The sequence below is a fragment of the Phaethon aethereus genome (assembly GCF_964289735.1).
Source record: "Phaethon aethereus genome assembly, chromosome: 25".
Taxonomy (NCBI): Eukaryota; Metazoa; Chordata; class Aves; order Phaethontiformes; family Phaethontidae; genus Phaethon; species Phaethon aethereus.
In genome coordinates, this window is record NC_138601.1 from 2,169,297 (window position 1) to 2,196,078 (window position 26,782).

A 26,782-nucleotide genomic window follows, 5' to 3' on the forward strand; every position below is an offset into this window, starting at 1 on the left:
CGGCCAGCGGTGGGGCAGATCTGTAGGTTCTGCTCAGGAGGCAGCTGGGGACACAGAACCACCAAGGGAGGAAACTTAAACTGTGCTCTGCTACTGAAAGTTTACATAGTTCATTACTTAAGGAAGAGGTTGAAGTATTGGGTACTGTGATGGTGGCTTGGCACAACACTTCTGTAGGGATGTCCCTCCCCTCTACCCCTTCATTCTTCTTGGCAGCTAAAAGAAACCCCTTAACCTCTCTGTGCTGACCAAGAATCTTCTGGCCGTGCTTCTGGCACTATGGTGGGGCTTAACCTCCTCCAGAAACTGCTGTACCTTTATTTTTATCATTAACAGTGCCTTCAGCGGTGGTTTTGTGCCTGCTGTGAAGTCACTTTTGGAGAGCAGTCTATATGTTCTCTGTTGGACAGCTTGCCTTTTTTGGATGGCCCAACTCCAAAAGATGGGAAGGTTTCTGCTTATTTTGATGTCCTTGTAATGGTTTCCATTACATATATATGTCCCAGTGTGATTTGATCTCCTTAATAGAAACAGTGTTGTGTGTGTTTGGGTTTTTTTAAGCTCTCCTATGTGTCTGTAGAGTCCCTCGTGCGCTCCTGAGCGGGCAGGAGACGCGCAGCCTGGTATCCAATCTCTTTGCACTCAAGGTGTGTCTTCTGCTGCCCATTTGGCGTCTTCCCAACACTACGCTTCCCAACTGCTTTGTGCTTCAGAGAATTAAAATTAGGGATGGCAAATGACAAGGACTGAGTGAGTGAAGCTTCCTGTGTACCCAAGTTCATCTTCTGGTTTCCCAGTGAATAAACTGCTATTTTAAGAATTGGGCTGTCATTCTGTATTTTGTACCAGGCTTGCAAACCAGTTGCTTGATGGTGTTGCCTATATGTTATCCATATGTGGATAGCGATAGTTAGCTACTGAGCTGTAGTTGATATTGCTAATTATAACAGCCTTATCTTTTCTAAAACCTTTCTGGTAGCTTTCAAACAGCATATATCTCTAAAATATAAAATATCTTTGCATTTTAAGCTCACTGATGTTTTGGGAAATGCATATCAGGACTACCTTCAGTTAGAACTGAATGCAGGAACAAAAAGATGTTTTGCAATTCTTGTGTCTTTTTAGTGAAGTATTTCTGGAGGAAGCTGGAAATAGAGGCAAAATCGCTTTTAAAAAGTGGAATGCTGGTTGCTAGATTAGCAGGTGTAGTAAAACTCAAGAAATACAACAACTAACACTGCCAATATGCTGTAGAAAATTCTCAAATGAACAATAGAAAATGTCAAGCCTGTCGCCACATGGGGGTGGTAATAAATTCAATAAAGTAATGCTAGAATTTGTGCCGGAGTCCATCAAGGATTAGGAAGGCCCTTGTACGCTGTAGAGGTGTTATGGTGCCATCTAATGTTGTAAGATTTAGATACAGGCTGCAGACAGGTATTTAATGGTAGAAATGCCATTAAATAACACTTATTTAGATCAACACTTGCATGTTGATCTCTAAATCTGCTTTCATCCTTTCTTCTCCTGAGAAGAAAATACTGTATGAATTTTTCAGCTGTTAATCAGAAATTGCTTCTGTGCTCTTCTGCTAGATAACTCTTGATAAAATGTAAATTTCTTTGGAAACATCTTTTAACTTAAACACTTTTTTTTTTTTTAAAACACACTTCAAATTATTTTCTGTCTTGTTTGCAGAAAGAATACTAAGGACCAGGTAGGGTTTCAGGAGGGTGTAGTTTAGGGTTGTTTTCAAATGTTCTTAAAAAGCTTTCACTTCTGGTTTAGCAGCAGTGATGATATCAAAGTGCCTTCTAGCAAAAAGGATGAAGCGGAAGCTTAATTGCTAGAGCTGAAAGGCTGTAATTTGCTTCTTGGCTTCTATCTTTGTTTACTTTCTTGCAAATGTGATTAGACCTCTAAGTGAGTTGCTTCAAAACTTCTGCTTCTCTGGTGTGAGCTGCGTTATGGACAACTGTAGAACGTAAAAAAAGAATTTGCCTTTAAGTCCCCTTTATGCAGCAGATTATATGAACTCATCACAAACTCATTGTCAATTGTAGGAACAGTAAATTACATGAATTTAAATTTTGCTAAAGAATTTCTTAGAAAGATTTGTTTCTGGCAGCGTGTTAATGGTAACAAAACACCTGAATATGCAGAAAGCCGGCTTGATTGCGTTGGCAAAGCAAAAGTTTCACAGAATCACAGGATCATTAAGGTTGGAAAGGACCTTCAGGATCATCAAGTCCAACCACCAACCCAACACCACCATGCCCACTAAACCATGTCCCGAAGCGCCACGTCCACACGTTTTTTGAACACTTCCGGAGATGGTGACTCCACCACCTCCCTGGGCAGCCTGTGCCAATGCTTGACCACTCTCTCCATAAGGAATTTTTTTCCTAATCTCCAATCTTAAACCTCCCCTGGTGCAACTTGAGGCCATTTCCTCTCGTCCTGTCACTGGTTACTTGGGAGAAGAGACCAACCCCCACCTCCCCACAACCCCCTTTCAGGCAGTTGCAGAGAGCGATGAGGGCTCCCCTCAGCCTCCTCTTCTCCAGACTGAACACCCCCAGTTCCCTCAGCCGCTCCTCATCAGACTTGTGCTCCAGACCCCTCACCAGCTCTGTTGCCCTTCTCTGGACACGCTCCAGCACCTCAACATCCTTCTTGTCGTGTTTGCTACACTCAGAGATACGGTCGGTGTTTGTACCTCAGTAATCTGATCAGTCATGCATCTGCAGGTGAACTAGCAGTAGAAATTTCCTTTGGAGGTGTTAAGATTCAAAGCTAGCCCTAGTTCTTAGTCCTTGTAACACCAGGTCTCTATGTAATATGCCAACATGCCACCCGGGCCACGCTGGTCAGTAAAGTCCATAGTCAATGTTTTATTAGAATGTTTCAGTACGATTATGGACTGAGGAGTTCACGTGATGAAACGGGCAGCTTGTTTGGAAGACATATTCTGAAGCTCTATGTTTGACTAATTTCCTTTCTCCGTTTTGTCTCCTCCCGGGTAGGTTTGAAAAAGGACGGATTTATACGTTTATCGGGGAGGTGGTCGTTTCCATGAATCCTTACAAAAACTTGAACATCTATGGGCGTGACATGATTGAGCAGTACAAAGGAAGGGAATTGTATGAGAGGCCTCCTCACCTCTTTGCAATTGCTGATGCTGCTTACAAAGCGATGAAGAGGCGATCAAAAGACACCTGTATTGTAATATCAGGTAAGCTGAAATAGCTTTTCATTATGACAAACACTTGGTCTTTGTGAAGTTCTAGGCAGAGAAAGAAGAATGATTTGGCTAATGACAGCATTTTATAAAAGAAAACTTCATTAATCTTAAAGCTGTTTATTTGCATTTGAATCCATGTGTGGAGACCTTAACAATAATTTCTTGCCTAACTCAAGAGCTGGTGTCAGTCATTAGCTTAGTCTGTGAGTGCTTGGCTTGCTCTGCCTGTGTGAACAGAGATCAGCGAGAACAGGGTTTCTGTCTCTCTTCAGAGAACTGCTGATTTTTGTCCCTCGGATGCCCAGCCAATGTTTTGTTCTCTGTTTCGATGGCCGGACTGATGCTTGTCGCGGCTCTAACAGTGGGAGCAGTGCTTGTACCATGAACGGTCGCTATCTGGATCCTGGCACTTCGTTTCCTTGACGTTCCCGTGCTTTACCAGCTCTGAAAAGCGAGAGACCCGAGATGGTGTGCGGAACAGTAGCCTCTTGTGTCGCAGTTCCCGGCACTGCTGCTAGCCAAGCCTCTGCATGCCAGTCTTTCTCCTCTAACAATATTCCCTTTGATCCTCTGTGTGCCAGGCCTTTTACCGACCTGTGAAATCTTACATCATAACTGCTTCGAAGTCAGCACAGCAGTAACAACCAGGCAGGGTTATGGCTATATTTAGAAAATGTTCAAAGTGCACGCAAATAAGATTGCTTTAAAAAAAAAAACCCTAACAATAACAAAACCCCCAAACGCTGTCAGGGTCGAATTAAGATATAACATTCAGTGATTTGCTTTGCCTTTTTTGATCTGTTGTGTCATGTTTGTATTTCTGCTCTCAGGTGAAAGTGGGGCTGGGAAAACTGAGGCCAGTAAATATATTATGCAGTACATAGCAGCCATTACCAACCCTGGCCAGAGAGCAGAGGTGGAAAGGTAAGAGCTTTGCAGAAGAATAAGTAGAATTGTTTTTTTTCTGTGGACTGTGTAGCACCGTGTTATTAGGTGGTCTTTTCCACTAATTACATGCTGATTATTACAGCATTTACTTAACTTCTTCAGCTACTACTTTTACTCTGGGAATTTTGCGGTTTTGATTGCTAAATTCATACAGAAAAGTTTATTTTCAAAGTTTGAACATTCCAAATAAAAACAGTGTCTAGAGCTCACGTTTCCTGCGGCAAATTTCCTGAAATATGTGTACATTAGAAAAGCATTTTGAGTGCGAGGAGCATAATCCGCAACCTTTTAGGAATTGCAAAATGTGCCTGTCAGCCTTAGAGTAAAAGTTTTTGAGCAAAGAATGTGACTTCCTGCTGAAACAGACTTAGTACCTACCCCAAGAAAAATTTTGAAAATTATTTGCAAAAGAGTTCATGAAATTGATTTCAGAATTTACATATGTAAAGGAACTGAATTTTTTATGCTATTTTCAGTGGGGGGATCTGGTCTGTGGTTCACCGTTGCTCGGCTCTAAGGAACATTACTGAAAGCTCCCAGCTGATTTCCCATGGGATTGCTGATGTCATACACATCTACCCAAATATGTCATCAAAGAGCATCTCTGCTGTTACTAAATTCTTCTCTAGAAATGCCTATGGGAAAAAAATATTCCATGGTTTGAGTATACAAGTCTGGACTTACCCTGTTCTCTTTTCCATTTATCTGTATTACAGAGTGAAGAACATACTGCTGAAATCCAACTGTGTGTTAGAGGCCTTTGGTAATGCCAAAACAAACCGTAATGACAATTCCAGCAGGTTTGGAAAATACATGGATATCAACTTTGATTTTAAAGGAGACCCAATAGGTGGGCACATCAATAATTACCTACTAGAAAAGGTAAGCTGTGCTCACTTTTAGTTAGAGGTTTTTGTAATATGTGCTTTGCCAGTAGAAAATTTTCCTTTCAAATGTGGAATGTCATTATGTTTTGAATGAGGGCACAGAATCTCATTTAAATCTTGGGCTTTGTCACTGCCCTGTTGCTTTAACACCGCTGCTTTCAGAGCTCACCATGGACTGGACTAGTGTTACTCAAAAGCTTATGAGCATATAAGTGCATGATCTTTGTATCCAGAATAAAAGCTGAGATTAATTTAACTCTGTAAAACTCCTTCTTTATAAGTTCCCGCATTGAGATCTCACTGGTGAATAAAAGGAGAAGGTATCTAGGTCTGTAAGTAGCAAGTCTGCTTGAGAAGTGTTATTCTGGAATAATGCTGCAGCCTTGTGTGATCTTTTAGTAACTTTGTTTTTATATATTCCAAGTGATCCTAAGCAGAATTTATTTTTTTTCCATGTCATTAAGTGGTGGCTGAAAACACTGGAATATGTAAAACTCTGTAGAGAAACTGGGCTTGATCTATTAACAGTTCTCGTCGTGTGAGACACACGTCTGGCTTTAATTTATATGTTTGACCACATCTGCTAACATGCTTTTTTGTTTGTGTTTTTTACTTTTCCCATTATTTCCCTGAAGTCTATTTTCAGAATAAACACTTTATTTAAAAAAACAAAACAAAACAACAAACCCAAACATTTAACATGTGATACTTTCATGCAAAAAAGGGGTGGGGCTGCAGCTGATAAATGATAAATCCTGATCATTTATGTCATATTCTTCACTTCTACCAAGTCACATTTGTTTCCCTTTTGAAAGCAGTTGAGGTTCTGGCCCGAACACAAGCAGTTAACAGACAGGAGACTGCAGCACAGCAGGAGCACGTGCCTTGTCACTCGCCATAGCTCAAGCCTATAGCATAAAACAAGGATACGTTGCTTGTGGACTGGATTTCAGCTGCATTTAACACTTTTTGGGGGTTTTTTGTGCCGTTTTACACTGATTTGGAATGAGTGCTCTGAAGATGGAGCTGTCGCTTGCTCCCTGAAAGAGTGCCCTCGTGTTAGAGCAGGGCGTTCACTTGTGCAGTGGCTGGGTGCTGTTGGTCAGCCTGTCTTGGGGTTGTGGAAGTGGTTACCATCAGGCTCCAGCTATGGCTCGTGGAGCATTTGTTTGTAGTCAGAGTCCTGTTTTTCATTTCCAGCCATTAAATAACTCATAAACTAAAATGACGTTTTATTTGACTCTTCCATGAGAGCAATTCTGTAGTTGCCACGTGGGGTTCCTGGTTGCAAATAGGACGTTGCAGCTGTTACGCAAGCTGGTCTTTTTGATTATAGACTTCAAACTCCATGGTCATGCCTAGCTAATAACGTTCATAACAGACTTACTGTAAGATAAGATTCGTTTGGAGGTGTCCTAGCAGTGGCAAACCGATGCATTGGTGTGTAAGGGGAGGTGCTGGGGAACAGGCTGTCCACATCCAGAAATACCTATTTTTGTATTTTGCTTCCCCTCAGTCTCGTGTGATTGTGCAACAGCCGGGAGAACGAAGCTTTCATTCTTTTTACCAGGTTTGTATTTGTTTGCTGAAACAAATGACTTTTTCAAGTTTCCCAGACATGTTAGGCAAAATATTTAAAGCTTTCACCCTTTCGTGTTTTTCAAAGGGTTGCCTTGTTGCATCTTGGGTGATCTTAGGTTCTCTAGTTGTTTAGAGAGGCCTGATTTGGGGAAGGAGCATGGGAAGATTTATTTTTTCCTATCCTCCAGTCCCATATTAACACATCTGTAAACTTAAAAGGAGGCTAACTAAACAAATATGGTAGAATATTGGGCTTTGACTCACTGTTTTATTTGTAGTAAGTCTAATCCTTCTATTTTCTCTTGAGGCTTTTACTCCATATGGAAGTAATTTTATGACACCAAGTTGACTTTCTTTTTTTCTTTGGGTTCTTTTTAATGTCTTCCGTGTCGTATGGTGGTTCCCTTGTGCGTCCTTTGGGGGAAATGGTCGGCGTATTAGTATAACCTTTATTCTCAGTTTTGCAGTGAGGGAAACGTAGGTTTGTTTATTTTTCCCCCACTTGCACAGTACTCCATGATGGCATGTTAGCATCTTTCTCATGAACGTGTCATTCCCGTATTGGAAGGTCTCGGTGTGTAGCAGCGAAGGTGAATGTGCTTGCCGAGGCACATCTGTGGCATGTCACAGATGTAAACATGTCTGGTCTGTGAAGAGGTTCAGGCTTGTTTTCTAAACAGTTGTGTCACTCAAAAGGACAGTCATTTAGGCGACCTCTTTCTGGGGGTCAGAGCCCTACAACGATGCAGACTCTGTATTTTGCACATGTTGTACTTGTGACTCCAGATACTGTAGCTGATCCTTCTGTAGCAGTAATTTAATGTTTTTATGACTTTACTTGTCAAGCAGATGAATAAGAAACAGAAAAAGGAAAGATTTTATTTTTTTGGTGACCATTTCTTAAAATATTCTTTGTACAGCTCCTCCAGGGGGGTTCTGACCAGGTGTTACGTTCCCTACATCTTCAGAAGGATGCATCTGCATACAACTATATCTGTCCTGGAGCACAGATAAAGGTGAGGGTGTTGCTAGTGAGTTAGAGGTAACTTGTCTTAAAATTGTAAACGCTTCTTGAAATACTTGAAGTACTGCTGAGCTAGCAGAAGCTGAGACCAATATTTATGGGATGAATATGGAAAGGTGACACCAACATGCTATTTTTAATGGAGTTTCTGGCCCTAAAAGACAAGCATATGTGTACTTGTGCCTACTACATTTGTGTCTGCTAATAAAAAACAATCAAATGTAGTAGGAGAGACATCACATTTGTTAATAAATGCAGACATAGATATTTGACTTGTTACCGGTGACAGACTTTTCATGCTTCATAATGGGTAACTTAAACTGCTTTCTGGACCAAAAAGACATAAGGGCTAATTTTTTTACAGTAGGAGCATTTAAGTTACTGAAGCATTCATTCTTCATATCTGACATCCTCAAGGGGACCTCTGAGCAGGAAAGAAGGGAACAAACCCTTAAAGTTTTTAGGACAAGAAGATCCTGAACACTCTTAAATAGTCTGGAGTTGTCCCTAGTGTTGTCCCTCTGAAGCAGGCTCCAGACAAAAGTTTCCCTGATTTCCTAATTGCTTTCTTGAGATGCCCTTTGGCAAACAAACTCACAGACCTTCTCAGATGCCTTTATCAGTGTCTCTGGAAATCTGGAGTGAAAACAAGCCCAGGTGATCAGGAGGGGAGGGGGGCAGAGGCTCATCTTCAGAAAGATGGTGAGCAGAAATTTACTGCTGGTGCTCTGCAGCTTCTACTCAGAGGGTCTGTGACTGCACTGCTTGTAACTGTTGTTCTGATTTTTTTAATGAATTGCTTCTACTGTTTCACAATAAATTCCATTGAGGAAGCACTGAACTATTTAATCGTGCTGTGATCGATTTCTGTGTCTCACGGGTGCTAGTATACATATCCAATGTGGGGTTCCGCATACAACCGTATGGCATGGCATTAGAATAAGTTGAGAAATCTCCTGACAGTGTCTTGCGTCTGAAAAATAGCGAAGTACATACCTATTTCCCATGGGCTTGCAAAGTCTTTGCTTTCTTGCAGCTGACTTCCATTAAGCCCCTCATGTCCCAAACATCTCTTTCCCCTCAGTGTTCCATCAATGATGGCGCAGAGTTCAAAGCAGTAGCTGATGCCATGAAAGTGATAGGCTTCAAGCAAGAGGAGATTCAGACTGTCTACAAAATTGTGGCAGCCATTCTTCACTTGGTAAGCTCTGTGCCCGCAGGTATGAGTAGGCTGTTCTTCAGGAGGGGTCAAGCAGCATGCTTGTACTTCCAGCAGCTTTAATTTTCTTGCTGCAGAAGCAGTTGGAAGATCTGTTGGCTGCTGGAAAAGTGTATACAGTTTACAACTTCCAGTGGTGAGTGAAATTCCTTGATGAAATAGGACACTGCAGTAATGATAGAAGATCACATTTATTTCTGCATATTCCAGATCCCAAAACAGACATACCACGACATACTGGGAGCTGTTAAATGTTCTGAAAAGGAATTGAAGGAATTGTTTGGGTTTGGCGGTGAGGGGCTAGGGAGCTCTGGCCTTGCTATCTTTCTGTCCCCTCTTACCCTCACACTCGCCATCACCACTGTGATTTTGCTGGAGGGATGGTACTTCACTTCATGGTGGAGACTTGAGCACAGCCAGATACAGGGGACCTCTTAATTCTCTGTATTCTGGATCTAAGGAAATCCTTCCTTCACCTGTATTCTCCTGGGACCCAGAGAGTCTCCTCCCCTGCGCAGTGTCCTTGTACCTCAGCTCTTAGGTTTCCTTGAGGAGAGAGGCACCTCAGGTGGGCAGGAGGAAAAGGCAAAGAAAACAGTAGCTTTTTTTCCAATTTTTTCTCCTCTTTGGAGTAGTTGTGTCCCCGTGCTAGGGAAGGGAACGGAGGCAAAGCCTCAGGCCATGCAGGACAGATGTGAGACCACTCCTGCAGACAATGCAGTGATATTGCCACTTAATCCTGGCACTGCAGGTGTTCGGTAACTAAGCTGTTGTGGAAGCGTGCTGTCAGTCCAGCGCTATTAGCCGTGCTGACTTCTCAGCTTCCCCAGAAAATTCACATAACCTTTCGGGGCAATAGCATTACACCAAGAACTGCAGCCTGGACTTTCTGTGATGAGCTGCAGTGAAGACGAAATGCTACATCCAATATTTGTATATTTAATATAATTACCCATCACTAGACTCTGAATCTTGTGACAGTGTTTGATTAAACCTCTGGAAGCGTTTAATGTAATTTTTTTTCCCTAAAAGCTCAGCTGAATGCTGAGCAGGAATGCTTTTCTTTGAGTTAGGCTTTGATGATTCCACTGATGTTGGAGCTTTGTGGGTACATGGATACGCAAGGCCCACCCTCCTAATGTGTTAGGAGATTTACTGACTTGAATTGTGGGTGGAATATGGATGAACTTGGGTTGTACTGATTCAATTAATAAAAGACAGATTGGGAAATCTAATTTCTTGCTACTTATTGCAGGGGAACTTGAAGTTTTCTGTGGATGGTGATACGCCTGTAATAGAAAATGGCAAGGTTGTGTCGATCATCGCAGACTTGCTGTCAACGAAATCTGATATGGTGGAGAAGGCTCTTTTGTTTCGAACTGTAGCTACAGGTCGGGATGTCATTGACAAACAGCATACTGAACAAGAAGCCACCTATGGCAGAGATGCCTTTGCAAAAGTGAGTTTAAACTTCCTTTCTCTGCATCTGATTTTTTATGTGACAGTAACTCAGATGCATTTCTTATGCTTTTGCCTTTTGGTTGAGTTGTACTTGGTGGAGCAGAGAATGGTGATGCCTGAGGAAGGCATTCAATACTGAATTACTTTCATAATTGCACATTTTTCAATGCTCAGGTCCCAGTAGGATTCCTGGGTGGATCAATAAGTATAGTGCTTGCTGAGACATGGGAAGTCTGTACTTCATGCGGATTTATTTCTGAATGTATGCGCGTGAATGACAGGAGGGAGCTGCAAGTCTTTCTTGCTGGTGTATGCAGCAGGAATACACTGTACAGGGATGAATATTTTGGGAAATACTCTTTTTTTATTTCATTAGCAGTTAAATTCAAAGGGTAGAGAGTGGAACAGTTTGGAAACCCAAAGTGCTCTGGTTTTCTTGGAAAGGTGGCTACTGATGACCAAAGGAGTGACAACTGTCCGTCCTTTGCTAAGAAATCATAGAATCATTTAGGTTGGAAAAGACCTTTAAGACGATCAAGTCCAACCATAAACCTAACATTGCCAAGTCCACCACTAAACCGTGTCCCTAAATGCCACATCTCCTAAATACCTCCAGGGATGGTGACTCAGCCACTTCTCTGGGCAGCCTATTCCAGTGCTTGACAACCCTGAATATTTTCTTTCTGAAAGGTGAACAAGAATATTTTACTGCCATTGTGCTCGGTTGTTAGGTTTCTATAACTGAACTCTCACTTGCTTTTCAATATTGTTAAATAAATCATCTCAGGCATGGAAATTATTAAGCAGCTGAAAAGCAGACTGGACTCAAATTAGGGGAACCGCTGTACCTGGTGACCTCACTAGGATTTAGACGTCATGTAAATGCGTTTTGGAAGAAAGAAAGAGAAAAAATTTTTTTTCATAGACTGTTTTCTTCCTGTCAGTGGCTGTTCACTTTTAGCAGGATGTTATCTGTAGCTTTTGTGTGGTTAGGGCAGTATCTTGAATTAAGCTTTGCAGAACCGTGCGTTGCATTTACCAGAAAGAACTGAGACAGATGCAGGCAAATTCCTCAGTATTTGTCTCCTGGCAGGCTATATACGAGCGCCTCTTTTGTTGGATTGTGACACACATCAATGACGTGATTGAAGTGAAGAACTACGACACTACAATACATGGGAAAAACACCGTCATTGGCGTCCTGGATATCTATGGCTTTGAAATATTCGACAATAACAGGTGAGCCACGTTGTTAAAGCACAGTGCTGTGCCTTCTCCTTTCCCATGTGAGAAAACTCATCCCTTTTTTTTCCCTTACGTTTTTGCAGTTTTGAGCAATTTTGTATTAATTACTGCAATGAAAAGCTACAGCAGCTCTTTATTCAGCTGGTTCTAAAGCAGGAGCAGGAAGAGTACCAGCGAGAGGGAATTCCCTGGAAGCATGTGAGTGATTTGGCAGGGGAGGGAGAGGTCGGTTTGAGGTCAGTGTACCAAAATAAGTCTCAGATCTGAAGTTGCTCCACATGTACACTCCTGCCGAAGTTGATAGGACATCTGTGTCCACGCCAGCTGTACTGCCAGACTTGGTGTCTGGAAATCAGACTGTGGAAGAAGACAACCATTTATCTCACAACATTTCTATATTTGCCATGGTTCTGGAAAATAAGTGACTCCAGGTCTTAGTTAAAACATATTGTGGCATGTCTGTGATGCCACACAGGTCACTGCCTGTTTCTATTCTGAGTGCTTATGTATTTTGTCTGGTAGATCAAGTATAACATTTTTGAGTTCTCCTGTTCAAATTCCTTTCATAATGCCAAGGACAAGATACACAGTTTTCATTTTGTTGACTCTGCACAGTTGAATTTTAAAAGACGTTTTAATGTGCATTCCATAGCAGTTGATTTTTAGCAGGGGTCTCGAGTTTAATGGGAGGTGTATGAAAGATCACCTTCTGTGCTGTTTAGTGGCAGAAGAGTAGCCTGCTTAATTTTGACTTAGTGATCAACATACTGAAAGATGGGTGCTTCTCCCGTGAATCGTGGGCCCCGTTCTCTCCGTCAGGCACTCAGTACCGTTCTGCAGTAGCCAACACTGGCTAGTGAAAGAGAGGAGTACTAAAGTCATAATTATACCTGATCTATGTGTTTTACAGATTGATTACTTCAACAATCAGGTCATCGTTGACCTGGTAGAGCAGCAGCACAAAGGGATCATTGCCATTCTGGACGATGCCTGCATGAATGTCGGAAAAGTTACAGATGAGATGTTCCTCGAGGCTCTTAATAACAAGCTAGGGAAGCACGCTCATTTCTCCAGCAGGAAGGTAACATATTCCTCTGTATCCTCAAAACTTGCTTCCTTTCCTGTGTGATACCTTTTCTGTTTTTTCAGGTGTAATGGAATAAGGAAAAAGACTTGAAGGGTGGCTGGGGTTGGAATCATTATCGTCGACTATGAAATGAAATGCCTGAGAGCAGTAGCAGCTCCTAACAACAGAACAGGCCATCTGCTCTGGGTTTAGGTCGCGCCTTGGGTGGCCGCGTATCCAGCAGAGGGAGCTCAAGGATGTCCAATGTGAGATCAGATTTATTCTGGGCATAAAAGAAGCATGAGCTCGTGCTTTGACATATCATGATGTCATCTGTAACCAATCGATGCACAGTTTCAACCCACGTGATGTTCTTCCCAGGCTGCTCTAATACATAATGACAGTGAAATTATTCACACTTCTGCTTTATTACACCACTGTGATTTTTTTTTTTCCCCATCGTCATTGCTACAAAACACATTCATCTCAGATTGTACCTATGATCATCCAGGCCCCTCGACTTGCTTTGGTTTTGGTACAATGTACGAATTAAAAGGCTTTATTTATTCCTCACTTGGCAGCATATTGGAAACATGGTCACCAGCCTGATTAATTTGAGAATATTTCACACTGAGTAATCAAATAAGGACCTTTAATTTATTGATGTCTCGCTACGCAGAAACGTTGTTTGAAATACATCATTCAGAATGCTGGTGCCCCGCTTCTTCCTCCCACCCCAGTACAATATTTTATGTAGGTCAGAAATACAAAATTAGCATGGTTGTGTAAGAGATGTGCTAAAGGCTGCCTGCAGGGAGGCTGAATATAAACAATAGATCTGGATGTGGCTTGTTTGGGTAGAGGCTAGGATGAAAATAACCACTTTTCCTCCCAGATGTGCCTTTCCTGAAGTACCCTTTGGCTGCAGCACACCTACCACCTCATCTGCCACGTGCCTCCTACCTGAGGGAGGGGGAATGGGGAATCTTCCTTTCTGTGTTAACCCGGATTTTACCTGCTTAAGCACTAGATGAGTTAGACACAGCATGTTCTGAGTAAACTCACCGGAAAGCAAGTATTTTCATGAAGCCTAGCCTGGGTTTCTATGTTTTAATGCAAATTCCTTCCTTTAGTAGTACTAATAATTGTAAATAGAGAAGCCTGGAGGGATGGAGTCTTAAATCCTCTGCAGTGGGGTAGTGCGGGAAGTGGTCCAGTTTCTGGAGCTGTCACTAGATGTAAGCTGGTAGAGAAAGTTCAGTTTCTGTTCTAGCCTTGCTCCTGTTTCCGCTAAGGTGGCGTGGTTCCATTGCAGAGGGAGCAGGTAGTACTTGGATACAGTGGGGAAGAGGACTGAATTTCATTAAGTATATGGGAGGGTATAAAATGAAAATTAAAAAATAAAAAACCAAACATGTTTGGGTCCTTACCTTCAGGAGTCCCTTCACAGCATAGGAAACATTAAAGAAAATATTGCCAGTTGCAGCATTCTTCAGTAGGGGGTGGCATTGTCAGAAAACTGTTTGCACAGACTAGGAGGGAAATAAGGAATACTGCTAGAAATAATATTTATGGGAGGGTGTGATGTATCTTCCTGACTTGCTAATTTCTAGTTTAAATCAATATAGCCTTGAAAAAATTGACCTATATAACTCTCAGCATCGTAATTATTTTTTTCTCCTTCTCACATCTTTGCAGATGTCCTTTACCAGTATCTAAGATATCTTCCTCAGTCCCATCTAGAACTGCTGTAGGAAACCTGAGCTTTCTAAGCCAGCCTCTTCTAGCTTGAATTAAAACAAAGGGTTTCCGTTCATTTGATAATTTGCTTTTGTAGACTGCAGTAGTTTTGTCCAGATGTTATAAAGTTCAGCGTAGATTGAAGCTATTCTTAAAGAGTTAAAGTACGTGTGCTGGTATGTTATGGGAACAGCTCCCATCTTTCAGCCTGGCTTAATGCTTCGCTGCTCCCCTGTAGACCATGTTGCACACTGGTTCCATGTGGATAAGCTCTAAGGGCTGCTGTGCCCTAAATAGTAGTGTCCTAGTTTGTGTACTGCATGTCTGATCTGCTGCTGTCTGCCTGGTTGTCCTAGTGAAAGCCAAACCAGGAAAAATACTGGCAAACACTTCCACTATGAGTATTTGTAGCAAAATTTTTCGCTCCTAGAGCATGGGTTGTCCTTCTCTGAATTGTCTAATGCTAATCTAGATCTGTAGACATACTAACTATTCTGGTAGTACTCAACATCACAGGTTCATTTTCTCAGCCCCTTTAAATTCTGATTTTTTTCAATTGATCTTATACTTTCAAAGGATCAAGCACAGCCTATGAATTCCTAAATCTGCAGAAAGTTTCAATCTCAACAAACTGATTGTGAAGGGAGGAATACGAGAAGGTCCATTCTAGTCCACGTGACCTAGTATCTTCCGAGACACAAGGCAATAGTGAATGTCTAAGTGAGAGAAGAATATGGGACAAACATGTAATGATAACTTGATACGCTCCCAGTCTTCAGTGATCTTTTTAGGTTACATCTGTTGCCTCCTAGTTCTTGAACAGCAAAGTGCGGTTCGCTGTCTTCCAATAAATCATCTCCACGTTGTTCGCCGTTGTCTCCTGGTGTTTCTTCTGTAACCTGAAGAGGCTTGGTTCATTTGTCCCTTCCTCCTATCAGTCGGTACTGTTGATTTTTTTTGCCCTTCATCAAGCTTCTTCCTATTCTTCTGCCTCCTTTTTGACATAGAGGGTAGTTAATGTGCTTGTTGGGTTGGGAATGGACAGTTTGGGGCCCATCATTTGCTATGAACTTTGGCTTTTCTCTGTGTGTATCACTGTATGTTGAATTTCATTTGCTCTTTTTTGCCATTCCTTTAGCCTCTCATGTCTTCCTGCAGTTCTTCACAGCCAGCCATTGTCTTTACTTCCCTGAGTAATTAAGTACCATCAACAAACCTGATCACCTTCCTATTACCCTCAGATCATAGCTCATAGCTCATTTAAGATGATGTTAACAATGTAGATCTCAGCACAGGTCCCGGCAGGATTCCTGTTTCCCATCTTTCCAGCAGTTATCTCTGTGAGGACCCTTTTTCTTCTCCTTCACAGCAGCTTAAATTCTTTGAGTTGCTGGTGAGGAACCTTGTGAAAAGGCTCATAGAAATCCAAGCAGACTATCAACTGTATCAATACACTTGCTGTTCCTTTTCTTTTTTTTTTTAATAATTTCAACTGATTTGCATGCTAGACACAAAGTTCAGAGAGATTCACTCCTTAAAAAACCCCTAGCATCATGTTAAGCCACCTTCCAGTCTCTCCAGTACTGGCTGAGTTTTAAGCAAGAAGCTTATTGTGGCCAACCGTGTCCCATCTGGTAGCAACAGTTGCTTCATTTCATTATGTTTTTGGTTGTCTTATACCTCTTCTATTGACGTGTTGGTTTGAGATGTATGTTTTGAGTGGTTGAAAAAAGGCATTACATCTTCCATAGCCACTTGCTGGTGACACAGCTGCAAAAAGAAAAATTACTTTGTTTTCCTGGTATGGCCTCATTTCTTCATTTTCTCTGTGTTCTTTCTATACCTTGGTCATCTATCAGCTCTGCGGACTGTGGTGTCCTTCCTGCTCCTGCGTGCTGGACTTCTACCACCTTTACAACCTTCTGTGTACCCCATTACTCAAACTTTTTGGCCTCCTCATTGTGATTTTTTTAAAAAAATATCTATTTGTTTTATTTTTTTCATCTGTTCTGTCAGTTTAAGCCAATCTATTTTCTACTCTTGGACACAGGTAAAGTTTTTGGGAGGATATTTTCCTGCTTCTAATAATCTCTCCTGCCCTGCAGTTTAACCACGCTAATTTCTTCTTTTCTTTTCCCAAGATGTTCGGTGGATAGTAGATATTCGCTCATAGCCCTCGGTGTTTTTAAATGGTGCCTATGCTTCCGGCAAAGACTTCATTCATCTACCTGCCACTTTTGGCTTAAACAAAACCCCTTATTTTTATATTATTTGTCTTTTTTAATTAAGCTGAGCCTGATGGATTTTTTTTGGCTTTTGTAATTCCTGAAGGGATGAGTGTATTGTGGTCAGTGCTACTGAACGGCTGCCACCTGGGCCCTTGACATCTTCGTTGTAGTGAAGGAATGTAATGGGAGGTCTGAGCTGAGAGCAGAGGGTTGGAGCTGTGACCACCCTGTATGTATCCGCAGGGGTGGTCACTGTTTGAGGGGTCTTAGATGATCTAAAGTGATTTGGGCCAGAACAAGCACTGCTATTGTAACCATCGTATTTTGATTGCTTTGTTATTTTGCTGAAGAGGGATATCGCAATGGGAAGGGGGGGGGAAAGGAGAGAGGAAAAAAAAAAAGTTATAAATTTACGTGCTTGAATGTTCTTTTTGCTTAATGATGTTTTTGAGATAGTTTCAATTTTTTAATGAAACTATAGGGCTCTTGCACCTTTATTTTGTACAAATATATGTTCTTACAATGCATCCATGAAAAAATATTCTAAAGCAGCATTGTAACTGTATTTCATATCTACACACACATACATAAAGCAGAAGAATTAAAGCTTCCATTCTTATTGCCAATGTGTATTGATCTTCCATGAAACTTGAAAGTCCACAGGTGATGTTTTAATGTATGTGGATTTATTTTAGCTTTGTGCGACTGACAAAACGCTGGAGTTTGACAGAGACTTTCGAATCAAGCACTACGCCGGAGATGTGATGTAAGTTTCTTTCAGAAATAAAGTTGCACCTTCTATTTTTATCTTTTACCCAGCTTTGAAGTGGTACAATATTCTGATTTAATACTGCTTCTGGTATGAACTAGAATAGCTGTCATACAGAATTACAGAGTGCAGCAGTTGCTTATCAATTAAATCTTCTGCTAGTTACTTGCTATACAGAACATGATTTAGTACGTGGAACTGAAATAAAAGGAGAATATGGGGAGAGGGGATGAGAGGAGAGCAGTGCTTCAGGGGAAAAAAAAAAAGTCCAGTGCTGTTTATGCAAGAAAGCTACACTGAGCTAATAAAATCTGGTTTAGACATCTGGTTAGTATGATTATATAACTCTCTGGCTTTTAAATTCTCAAATCAGTTTGAGCAGACTCAAAATAGAGGATAGTGTTAAACTGCTGTAAGTATCAGTGCAAGGAGCCTTCCCCCTTAAGGTTGAAAAGTTTGCTGTACCTGAAGCCTACAAAACTGCCTACAGTATGTGACAGTAACAGGAAGGAAGATTAAGTAGACATGAAAGATGCCCATATGTTAGAAACTGCACTGGGAAAGCTGTTGTCTGGAATATTGCTGGAGTGATTTAATGGTTTAGGATTTGTGTAACTCCCTGTGCCAGGAGAATCAAAAGGGAGTTAATGAGGAAATAATTTAGGGTTTTTTTTTACCTCGGGATTAAATTTACCTTTAATTTATAAGTGTAACCAGTGTGGTCATACTGGAGCGCATTCAGCGCAGCTGGATTTTGTTCTGGACTCTTTGCCGAGCAATTACTGATAAGACAGCATTTTGCCAAGGAGGAGAAAATACAAGGTGCCATTTTAGTGGTTGAACCTTCTGCACTGCCAGTGGCTGAAAAATTTAGTGAAAGAAAACTGAAATGTGGAAATATTTGCAGATGATATTTGAGCCTGAGCTATGTTATGTGGAGCAGTAAGATTTGGGGGTGGCTCTGTGCAGGAATTTGAATGTTGTGGGGCTCTGGATCCCAGTGCCTGCAGGTTTCCCAGGGGATCTGAAGCTCAGGAAGCAGCTGAGTTGGAGTCACGGCATGGGGAGATTTTGGATCTTTTCCTTGAGGACACAGTGCAGCCTGTCTTGAGTCTTGGAGAGGAAATGAAACAGCAGTCTTTCAGGGTGGTATCTCTTATGGGAATAGAGGAAGGAAAGAGTCCAAAATCTCTATGTGTGTGTATGTGTTGATTTCCAAGAGAGTTCCCTAGGGGGAACCTGGGCTGTTCTTGATTTCAGGCACTCTCCCACGAGACAATCTTCCTTGGCACCAAGAGAGGGACAGACCAGACGTATTGAAAAAAAAAACTTAATTTCTGCAGGATTTAACACATGCTCTGAATTTGGAGGCAGAAGCCATGAGTGTAACTCTGGAATTTGGGCCATCTACAACTTGTTCGAGTCCTGCTAGGTGCCTCAGCCATCATGCTCTTCACCTGCATGGTTCAAATAGCTTTCTAAAATGAGATGTATGTTGTTCCTGCACTAGAGGTGGAAAGCTGGGCAGAAGGATTTAAGTCTCACGCAGTGCTCATGCAGCACATTAGTGATAGCTTGGGAAACAGAGCTGCATTCCTGATTAGCATCTGCTGTGGCTGTAGGAGTGCAAGGATGCTGATTTCCCACTGATACCAGCAGCTCAGAGTCAGACTTTGCTTCTTTGCAATTAACTCTGTTTTCCTTTTTTTTTAGTTACTCGGTCACTGGATTTATTGACAAAAACAAGGACACTTTATTTCAAGACTTCAAGCGCCTCATGTACAACAGGTAGGAATCAAAACGTTAATGAGGTGAATGTAAATCTGATTTGTCAGAATCCTTTTTAATAGAGTGGATGCTAGAAGAGACTAACTTTTTCACTGATGCTTTCTTCTCTGTGTGTGCTGTGCACGTGAATAAACACATTGCTTTGGGATTTGACCTTTGTATATCTACTGTGACCCAAAGGCTGTTAGTTTGATTTTTCAGGATAAAGTCCTTTATTCTGTTTATGTTGGTTTTGTTCTGATACAGCCTTTAATTTAAATTTAAAGTGTTTGTTTGAACCCAACTCATTGTGCGATCAAGGTAACTGTGTAGAGATTACCTGTGCTGCTTGATTTGTCTTTAACCAGGTTTCGGACCAGTTGCAAACGTACCATTACTGATCTCTCTTTAACCAATGCTAAAGATACTGAGTAGCATTTGGTCAACAATGGATATCATTGGCCCCAGCTAGAAGTTCCTGCTTGGAAAGAAAGTTTAAGGATGACGGGAAAAAAGGGCAAATACATTTGAATCCTTTTTGTACGTGCAGTGACATGAAAAATTTAAACCATGTAGTCATGTCTTGTACTTGCCTAATTGGTATTTATAAGTTGCCTTTGACAAGCAAATTTGAAATCCTATCAAAATGAGTGTGTATATATAAGTGCCCCAGAATGCTGTTTTCCTTGATGGCTGGCATTAAGCATGTTCTAATTCTTTTGTAACTGTGGCCTATCTCAACCTTTCAGAGACTTTGCTCGGAGGCAAAAGTCAGCATAAAATAGCCTCTAGCTCCATGGACAACTCTGTTTACCTGGTTTAAAAGCTAGTGTAACTATTAACTTAGTTTACAGTCCTGTTATGTTTACTCAGTTTGCTCCCTTGAACAGTCTTCGCTGTTTGTGTTTTCAAGACTTCACATTAACCAAAAAACCTCCAAAATATTTGCTGTACGGAGGTTTTATTAAATTTAGCCTCTCTTTTCCATTAAGTCACTGGTAAAGACTGTTCACAAAGACCACTTACAGCATATTAAAGCACGTGATAGATTGGCTATTAGACTGCTGTAACTGCTTTCAGCTTTTGTCTGTTCCAGAGCTCTTGCCATCCATCATGGCCATTGTACCTCACCTTCAACCCTTAAAGAAAATGTAGGCTAAGATGTATAAATTATTTTATATATCAAGAATGGTGCAGAAACACAGCTTGAAATCAGATAGCAAGTTTCAAGGGAAGATGCTGTGGGCTATGGTCTTACTCTTTTCTGTTTTTATGAAATTCTTTATGTTTCTGTCCGTAAGGCAGGCTCTGCTTTTGATAGATTACTTCTGCAGGATTTTTACTATCCCATTACTGCATACCTTTATCTGAAGAGGAGAATGCGCTTGTCAATTTTCCAGAGTATTCAGTTGTAAGCTTGAACCGTATATTGCTCAAGAGCAAGAGATATTTTGTCCAGGAACGTCATATTGGTTTGGCTGATACATTTTGAGCTGAAAACACCGGTAGATCTGGACAGAAGCAAGCTGTTGACTTTTGAATTTAGTGGAAGTGCTGTTAGACTGTGCAATTAAAGAGACTGTCTTTTAGCTCTAACCCTGTGTTGAAGATGATGTGGCCTGAAGGTAAACTGAGCATCACAGAGGTAACCAAGAGACCTCTGACAGCTGCTACTCTTTTTAAGAACTCCATGATTGCACTGGTGGACAACCTGGCATCAAAGGTAAATATTTCTGTTTCAAAATCAACTCCAGCTTCTGATTAGTAAGGGTGTAGCTTCTTCGTGGAGAGACTGTCACCTTCCTATCACTGCGGTCAGTCAGAAAGCCGAGCTGATCAACGACGATGGGCAGCTGTAAAGGTCTTGTAGGAGAGTTAGCTGCCATCCCTGCATAAAGAGGTGGATTTTTGTTTCCTCTGTGACCAGTGTATCTTTCACTTACAGGAAGGCCAGTCTCTCTTAGGTAATAATTATTATATCAAATAAATAATCATCAAAGCTCTTTTGGCAGCGGGCCCAGAGGATGTAGTTTCATGATGGAGAGATTCTTTCTGGCTTTCAATGCCAAATGACTTCCGTGAAAATACAGGCAGACCTGTGTGACTTCCTTCTTTCCTCCCCTTTGCTATGTCAGAGGGTGAGAAGTGAAACTTTTTATTTTACTAAATAATTAAGTTTTATAGTAGAAGGTATTGCTTTGGCAAGCACCACTTTGTGTGAAGAAAGGTAGGTAAGGGAATGAACTGGGAAAGGGCCTGTTTGAATGCGGTGCAGCCGAGTAGCAGGATGAGGCGAGCAGTGTCATCCCTCATGCAAGCAGAGATCACGAAGAGATATTTGGGTGCTACTGATGCCGGGTGACCTTGCTGGATGCCTGGCATTTTGGTAGTGTTGTGGAAGGGGTATGCGGTCCACAAGAGATGAACAGTGAGCCCAGAGTAGTGGTATATGTTAACATTTAGAATAACTAAGCAATATAGGGCAATGTGTTCTGACTATCTTCTCGGGAGTTGTGGTAGCAAAGGAAATGTTAGTGGCCCAAGATTTGGAGGGGTAAGTGCACACTGATGTGGTAAGGCTAGGAAAAGTTTTGTAGGAAGATGATCCATGTTCTAATAAGAAGACCCTGTGAAGAGCAGAGCCCTATTTGAATTTTTGCTTGGAGTGGCAGCCACACGAGGAACAAAGTCGTCGTAGGTGCTGTACTGGTCAGAGCATGGTCATACAGTGCTGGCTACGCACAAGAAGAGAAAGCTATTCTTGCTGGGAATATTACAAGAAATAATATATTGCTTCATGTTTTCCAGAATTAGGAGATGAAAACATGCTTGCTTTTTACTTTTGAGTTCTGGTACTAGAGTAGATTTAAACTTCAGCAGTAAATCTGCAGGAGGGTGTGCAAGCCTGACCAAAGCTGTCTCACAGTGCTAGCTGAGTTTCCTGAGTGAGGAACGAAGCCCCATAGCTCTCCCCAGTACTGTTTGACCTAAGGGCTGCTAAGAGGGTGCCCTTGTTAGCCCAGCCGTAGGCCAGGTCTTGCTTTAGGCAGGCACCATTAAAATGAAGTCTCTTCTCTCAAGAAATTGAGAGAGGTCCTACCCCACTGCTTGTGCAGCCAGCAAGGAGCTGTTCTGGATGGCAAATCATGAGCTGTTGGGGCTGGAGAAGGTGGCTGCGACCCTGATGGAAGGGAGATGCGGGCAGATTTCAGCCTTACTTTGCAAGGAGCCAAGATTTACCTGATCTGTCAGTCCTCCATATCATTTGCTGGCTAGCCCTACTTGAAATTTGATATAGAGACGTCAGGAACCCAGTCAGGTTTCTGTGTGTTGTCAAAGTGAGTAGTTGGGGAAGGAACAAGATTCTGATTGATGCCGCTTGTTATTAATGCAGCTCTCTGTCGCACAGAGCAGTCACGTTATCTCTTGCCTAGCCAAACGGGTGGGGAACCTGACGCACCACAGTGAGATGTTTCAAGCAATACAGACAGAAACTGCTGGGGGAGTTTTAGCGGAGGGCTGTGATCAAGGGGGGATAGCAGGGAGCTGTTGGGGGGGAGGTTCAGCAAGCGTTTGTGGAAAAACTTCATTTGCTTGTTTAGTGGAACCAATATTCTGGGCCACCTGGTATTTGTACAAATAGAATAGTCAAGAGAATGCCATGCACTGTGGTGGTTTGAACAATTCCTGCAACTCACAGCAGGAGATGAAGAGTTTAAATTGTATACTATCCATCTTGAGTAAAATTCATCACTGAAGGCTGGCTGGCATTTGTGAAACGAGTTCATTTCAGTCCATTTATCATGAGTATCTCTGTCACAAATACCAGCCTTTTCTAAGGATAGGCCATAACCAGGAGCTGCTTCCAAGTCAAAATTAAGCTTGTGAATTCACCAGGAGGTTCCTGCGTGTGTCTTGGTATAGTCCTTTCCCATTCTCTACCTTCCCTAAACTTTCATTGAGAAACTTGTATTGAAGATGTTGGGTTTTTCCTGATTTTCTGTTGAATAGCAATGGAGAAAATTGTCTTAGAGCATTCTATTTCCTAGAGAGTTATGGATCCCATTAAAGGGAAGGCTCTCATTAAACAGGCGTGTTTGTCAGGACTTAACAAGGGCTCTTACCAAGCAGGAAGGAGCCGAGAGCTGTTTTGGTTGTGCAGTGTTTTATGGCCAACCTTTAGCATGAGCGAAGGGGGTGAAATTCGCAGTTTGGAGTCTCCTGTTTAAAAGTTTACACGGCTAATGCTCCTTGCAGAACAGTGTCTGTAGGTACTTATGTTGGCAAACTAAGTTACATAGTTGAGCTTTAGCTATTTTTAGTGGATATCCTGGCTGTTCAACATCTTAAAAACCCCAAAGATTCAGTGACACCCTTCCTGAAGTCACGCTTATGTTACTTGAAAGGGTCTAAATTTTGGCATGTCCTAGAAGGGAGAGGTTGCTTGGCTAAGGGTCCTGAACACAATCATTGTGTACTTCAAATGGTAAAACAGAGTGCAGAGAGATAGCGCTTCTGTTTGGCCATTCTGCCCTGAGGATCTCTTTGAGGTGACTTTTCGGACAGTTAATAATATGTGCATGTTATTAGCAAGCTAATAACTGGGCATTCAAGTCATGCTTTGCTAGATACTGCTTATGCACAAATAAATGGGATGCGCTGCCTCTGAGTCATTGCCAGTTTGGATACTTGTCTCAACTCTCTTACTTCTGTTGGGGGCTGAAAAGAGGGTGAACAGTTGCTGTTCCTGGGCTGGAAAAACCACTGTCTCTTTTGGGGACACCACGCATTGCAGTTACGGGTACTGTAATTCTTCTCTTGGGTTGTGTTACTCATTTTTCCCATGCTTAACTTGGGACCAGAGTTGCACTTCTGGGGATCAGCAATGACAACGGCTATGTGTCTGACTGTGGTTTGGACCCTGCAGGACTATTTTTGGGAAGCCTGTGGTAACAGCTGATGAAAACAGCTCTCTGAAAACAGTGTTGCACAAGCGGTGTTAGCTGCTGTGGTCTATGGATGTCAGAGGAGTAAGGCTCCGTAGGGAGACGTAGTAACAGTTCATGTTTTTCTCAGCAGTTTCTCAAAAAACCAAGATGAGATAGGCTTGAATTTTGTTGCAGTTTGAGCTGATGATTTACTAATGTTACCGGAGAGCACCCAGTATGTAAGTGCAGTCAGTGCTGCTTTTCTCATCCTGGCCTCCCGTTCCACCTGGGCTGTTCTTGCTTGCTTAATGTTTCTCTGTAAACTGTTTTAAACTGTATTTATGTGCTCTGTTTCTACAGTTTTTGAACAGAGTGGCAGTCCAAGAGCTCTTCATTGATATTCATTTGGCCTTCCTGGAAAGCTGCACGTTTCTTGGCAGTATCAACAAGCATCTTTAAATCTGTAATTTGGGGGAATAGTATCCAAAAATGCTAATTCGGTCGGCAGGAATAATAATCACAGAATCATTAAAGTTGGAAAAGACCTTTAAGATCATCAAGTCCAACCATCAGATAATATCGGAAACAAAGCTCAAAGTCCGTGAATACAATACCTGCAGCATTAGTTGGTTATTTAACTTTTTTGGTATTTAAAATAACCACCTTTAAAATTCTGTTTGGTTGGTATTCTGGTTTAAATCTGGAATTGGTGATGAAGCAGAGTTCTGCTGTCCTTGAGAGGAAGGGGCAGGTGGTGTGGTGGTTAGGGTGTCAGATGCTTCTGTTAGGGTGAGTAGCATAAAAGTGTTGTTAACACTGCAACAACAGTTGCACAAATACAGTTTTAACTTCAGCTTGTGGATACAAGTGTGCATTTAAGTATGAAAACTCAGGAAATATGTTTTTGGAGGATGCTGAGTTGAAGTGGCGCTTATCAGTACTGGTATCTCAATAATACTGTAATCCTCCAGATCTGCACTGAGAGTCTTTTGGGCAGAAACCTCTGGTAGGTAGAAAGAAGTGCTTTTTTTTTTCCTCAAAAAACAAACCAACCCAAACAAAAACTAGCTTTGCAGGGTTCCCATGGAACATTTCTCAAGCCCGTTTTTTACTGCCCATGCTGTTCTCTTGAGCATTTGGTCTTTCTGTGATGGATTACTTTGGGTGGCTTTTCTTTTAAATACTGACATGGGAAGTCCTTTGCTGACACGGCTGTAAATGATGAGCTTCTGTAGGAACTCTCTCTGGACATGCATCTTTTTTTTTTTTTTTCCCTTTCTTTTTCCCCCCCTCTTTCTCTGTAACTCCTTTTGTCTGACTCTTCTTTCGTCCATACCTCTCTTCTCCTATCCAGGGTGACAGGCATCATCTCTAGTAAGTTATAATGTCATCACTGTGACTGATGGAACATATCCAGCACAAATTTGTCAGTCCTGTGTCCTATCCCTTATCTAACAAGCTATAAACTATGGAAAAGAAATCTCTCAAGGAGGAGTTTGTTTAGGGTGCAGTGACTTTAAACTGGTTTGTTTTCTTTTTAACGCTTAAAAGTCTAAATATCACTCAGCTTGATTTAAAAAAAAAAAAAACAGTTGCGATTAGGCATCTAAACAGCTTTCAGAACTGAGGCCTTTGTGTCTCTGTATTTCAGTTCTCCATTTTTAAAACACAGCTCCCAGGCTTGACAGCCTCATGGTGCAATAATGGGAGCTGCATAATTATCCCCCTGAAGAGCTGAGGCTGGTGGGATTGTAAGCATGGAATAATCTACTTTAGAATTTACCCGAGTAGCTGTCATTGCTGAGAGGCTTTAATTACACTGTAATTGCACTGATAGATGATCTCCTGTCTGCACAAGAACTTCCTATTTCTGTTTTCCAAAAGGAAAGCAGCGTCTTGACTTCTGCCTTTGATATCAAATGCAGATACAGTCGCTCCTCTTTCTGCTCGGCATGAAGTCAGAGATCTTTTACATAGAGGTTTGTTGCGATTTTGAATGGCAAAGACATGAATGACAACCCAAGCGGCCAGCTTTGCAGTGGTGAAGGGAGTTTATTTCAGCAATAATGAATAGCTGTGGACTGGACACTATAATGTCAGTAATGAACAAGTGACACCATTTTCCTTGAGGCATTGGGGTGGGACGTACTTTCTTGACTTCATGCTCTTAATGACTTCTTTGATTTGGTTCCTGTGTTCTCAAGATGTTGCAGTTCTGTGCATCAAACAGAATATTTGTGATATAGAATCACAGAATCATTTAGGTTGGAAAAGACCTTTAAGATCATAGAGTCCAACTGTAATACCACTCTCATCAAAGGATTTATATTCTTCTTGATATCAGATGCAACACAACGGTATTGAGGGCAGATCTGGCATAGTCTGGCATCGTTCTGATGTTACTGACCCTGCTGCTAAGACTGGGATAGGTCTGTCCTTAAGGGTGACTAATGTGTGGATGGAGAAGTGGCCCAAGCTGAATATTAGCAAGAAGACATGGGGAGAACTGCAGATCATTCACCTTCACAACTGCAGACTCTTTCACAGCTTCTAAGTTCAGGTGTAATTCAGGGAGTTCTCTGCACGCCCTGCATTTTCCCTAAATAGCTTATTTCTACTCATAGATTAACAGTTGGACTCTATAATCTTAAGGGTCTTTTCCAACCTAAATGATT

General features: G+C 41.7%; 1 protein-coding gene across 1 annotated transcript in view; it reads left to right on the top strand.

The window, feature by feature from the left end:
- Positions 1 to 26,782, top strand: part of MYO1D (myosin ID) — a gene marked incomplete at its 5' end in the record, with an annotated part of 162,143 nt that overhangs the window by 36,737 nt on the left and 98,624 nt on the right. Inside the window, 13 exons of the mRNA XM_082010667.1 lie at positions 3,027 to 3,235; positions 4,075 to 4,168; positions 4,909 to 5,074; positions 6,596 to 6,649; positions 7,581 to 7,676; positions 8,769 to 8,885; positions 10,159 to 10,362; positions 11,458 to 11,603; positions 11,693 to 11,807; positions 12,520 to 12,690; positions 17,339 to 17,409; positions 19,126 to 19,200; positions 20,770 to 20,902. Coding sequence (XP_081866793.1) covers positions 3,027 to 3,235; positions 4,075 to 4,168; positions 4,909 to 5,074; positions 6,596 to 6,649; positions 7,581 to 7,676; positions 8,769 to 8,885; positions 10,159 to 10,362; positions 11,458 to 11,603; positions 11,693 to 11,807; positions 12,520 to 12,690; positions 17,339 to 17,409; positions 19,126 to 19,200; positions 20,770 to 20,902 — 1,651 coding nt within the window. The remainder of the gene's footprint in view (positions 1 to 3,026; positions 3,236 to 4,074; positions 4,169 to 4,908; positions 5,075 to 6,595; positions 6,650 to 7,580; positions 7,677 to 8,768; positions 8,886 to 10,158; positions 10,363 to 11,457; positions 11,604 to 11,692; positions 11,808 to 12,519; positions 12,691 to 17,338; positions 17,410 to 19,125; positions 19,201 to 20,769; positions 20,903 to 26,782) is intronic.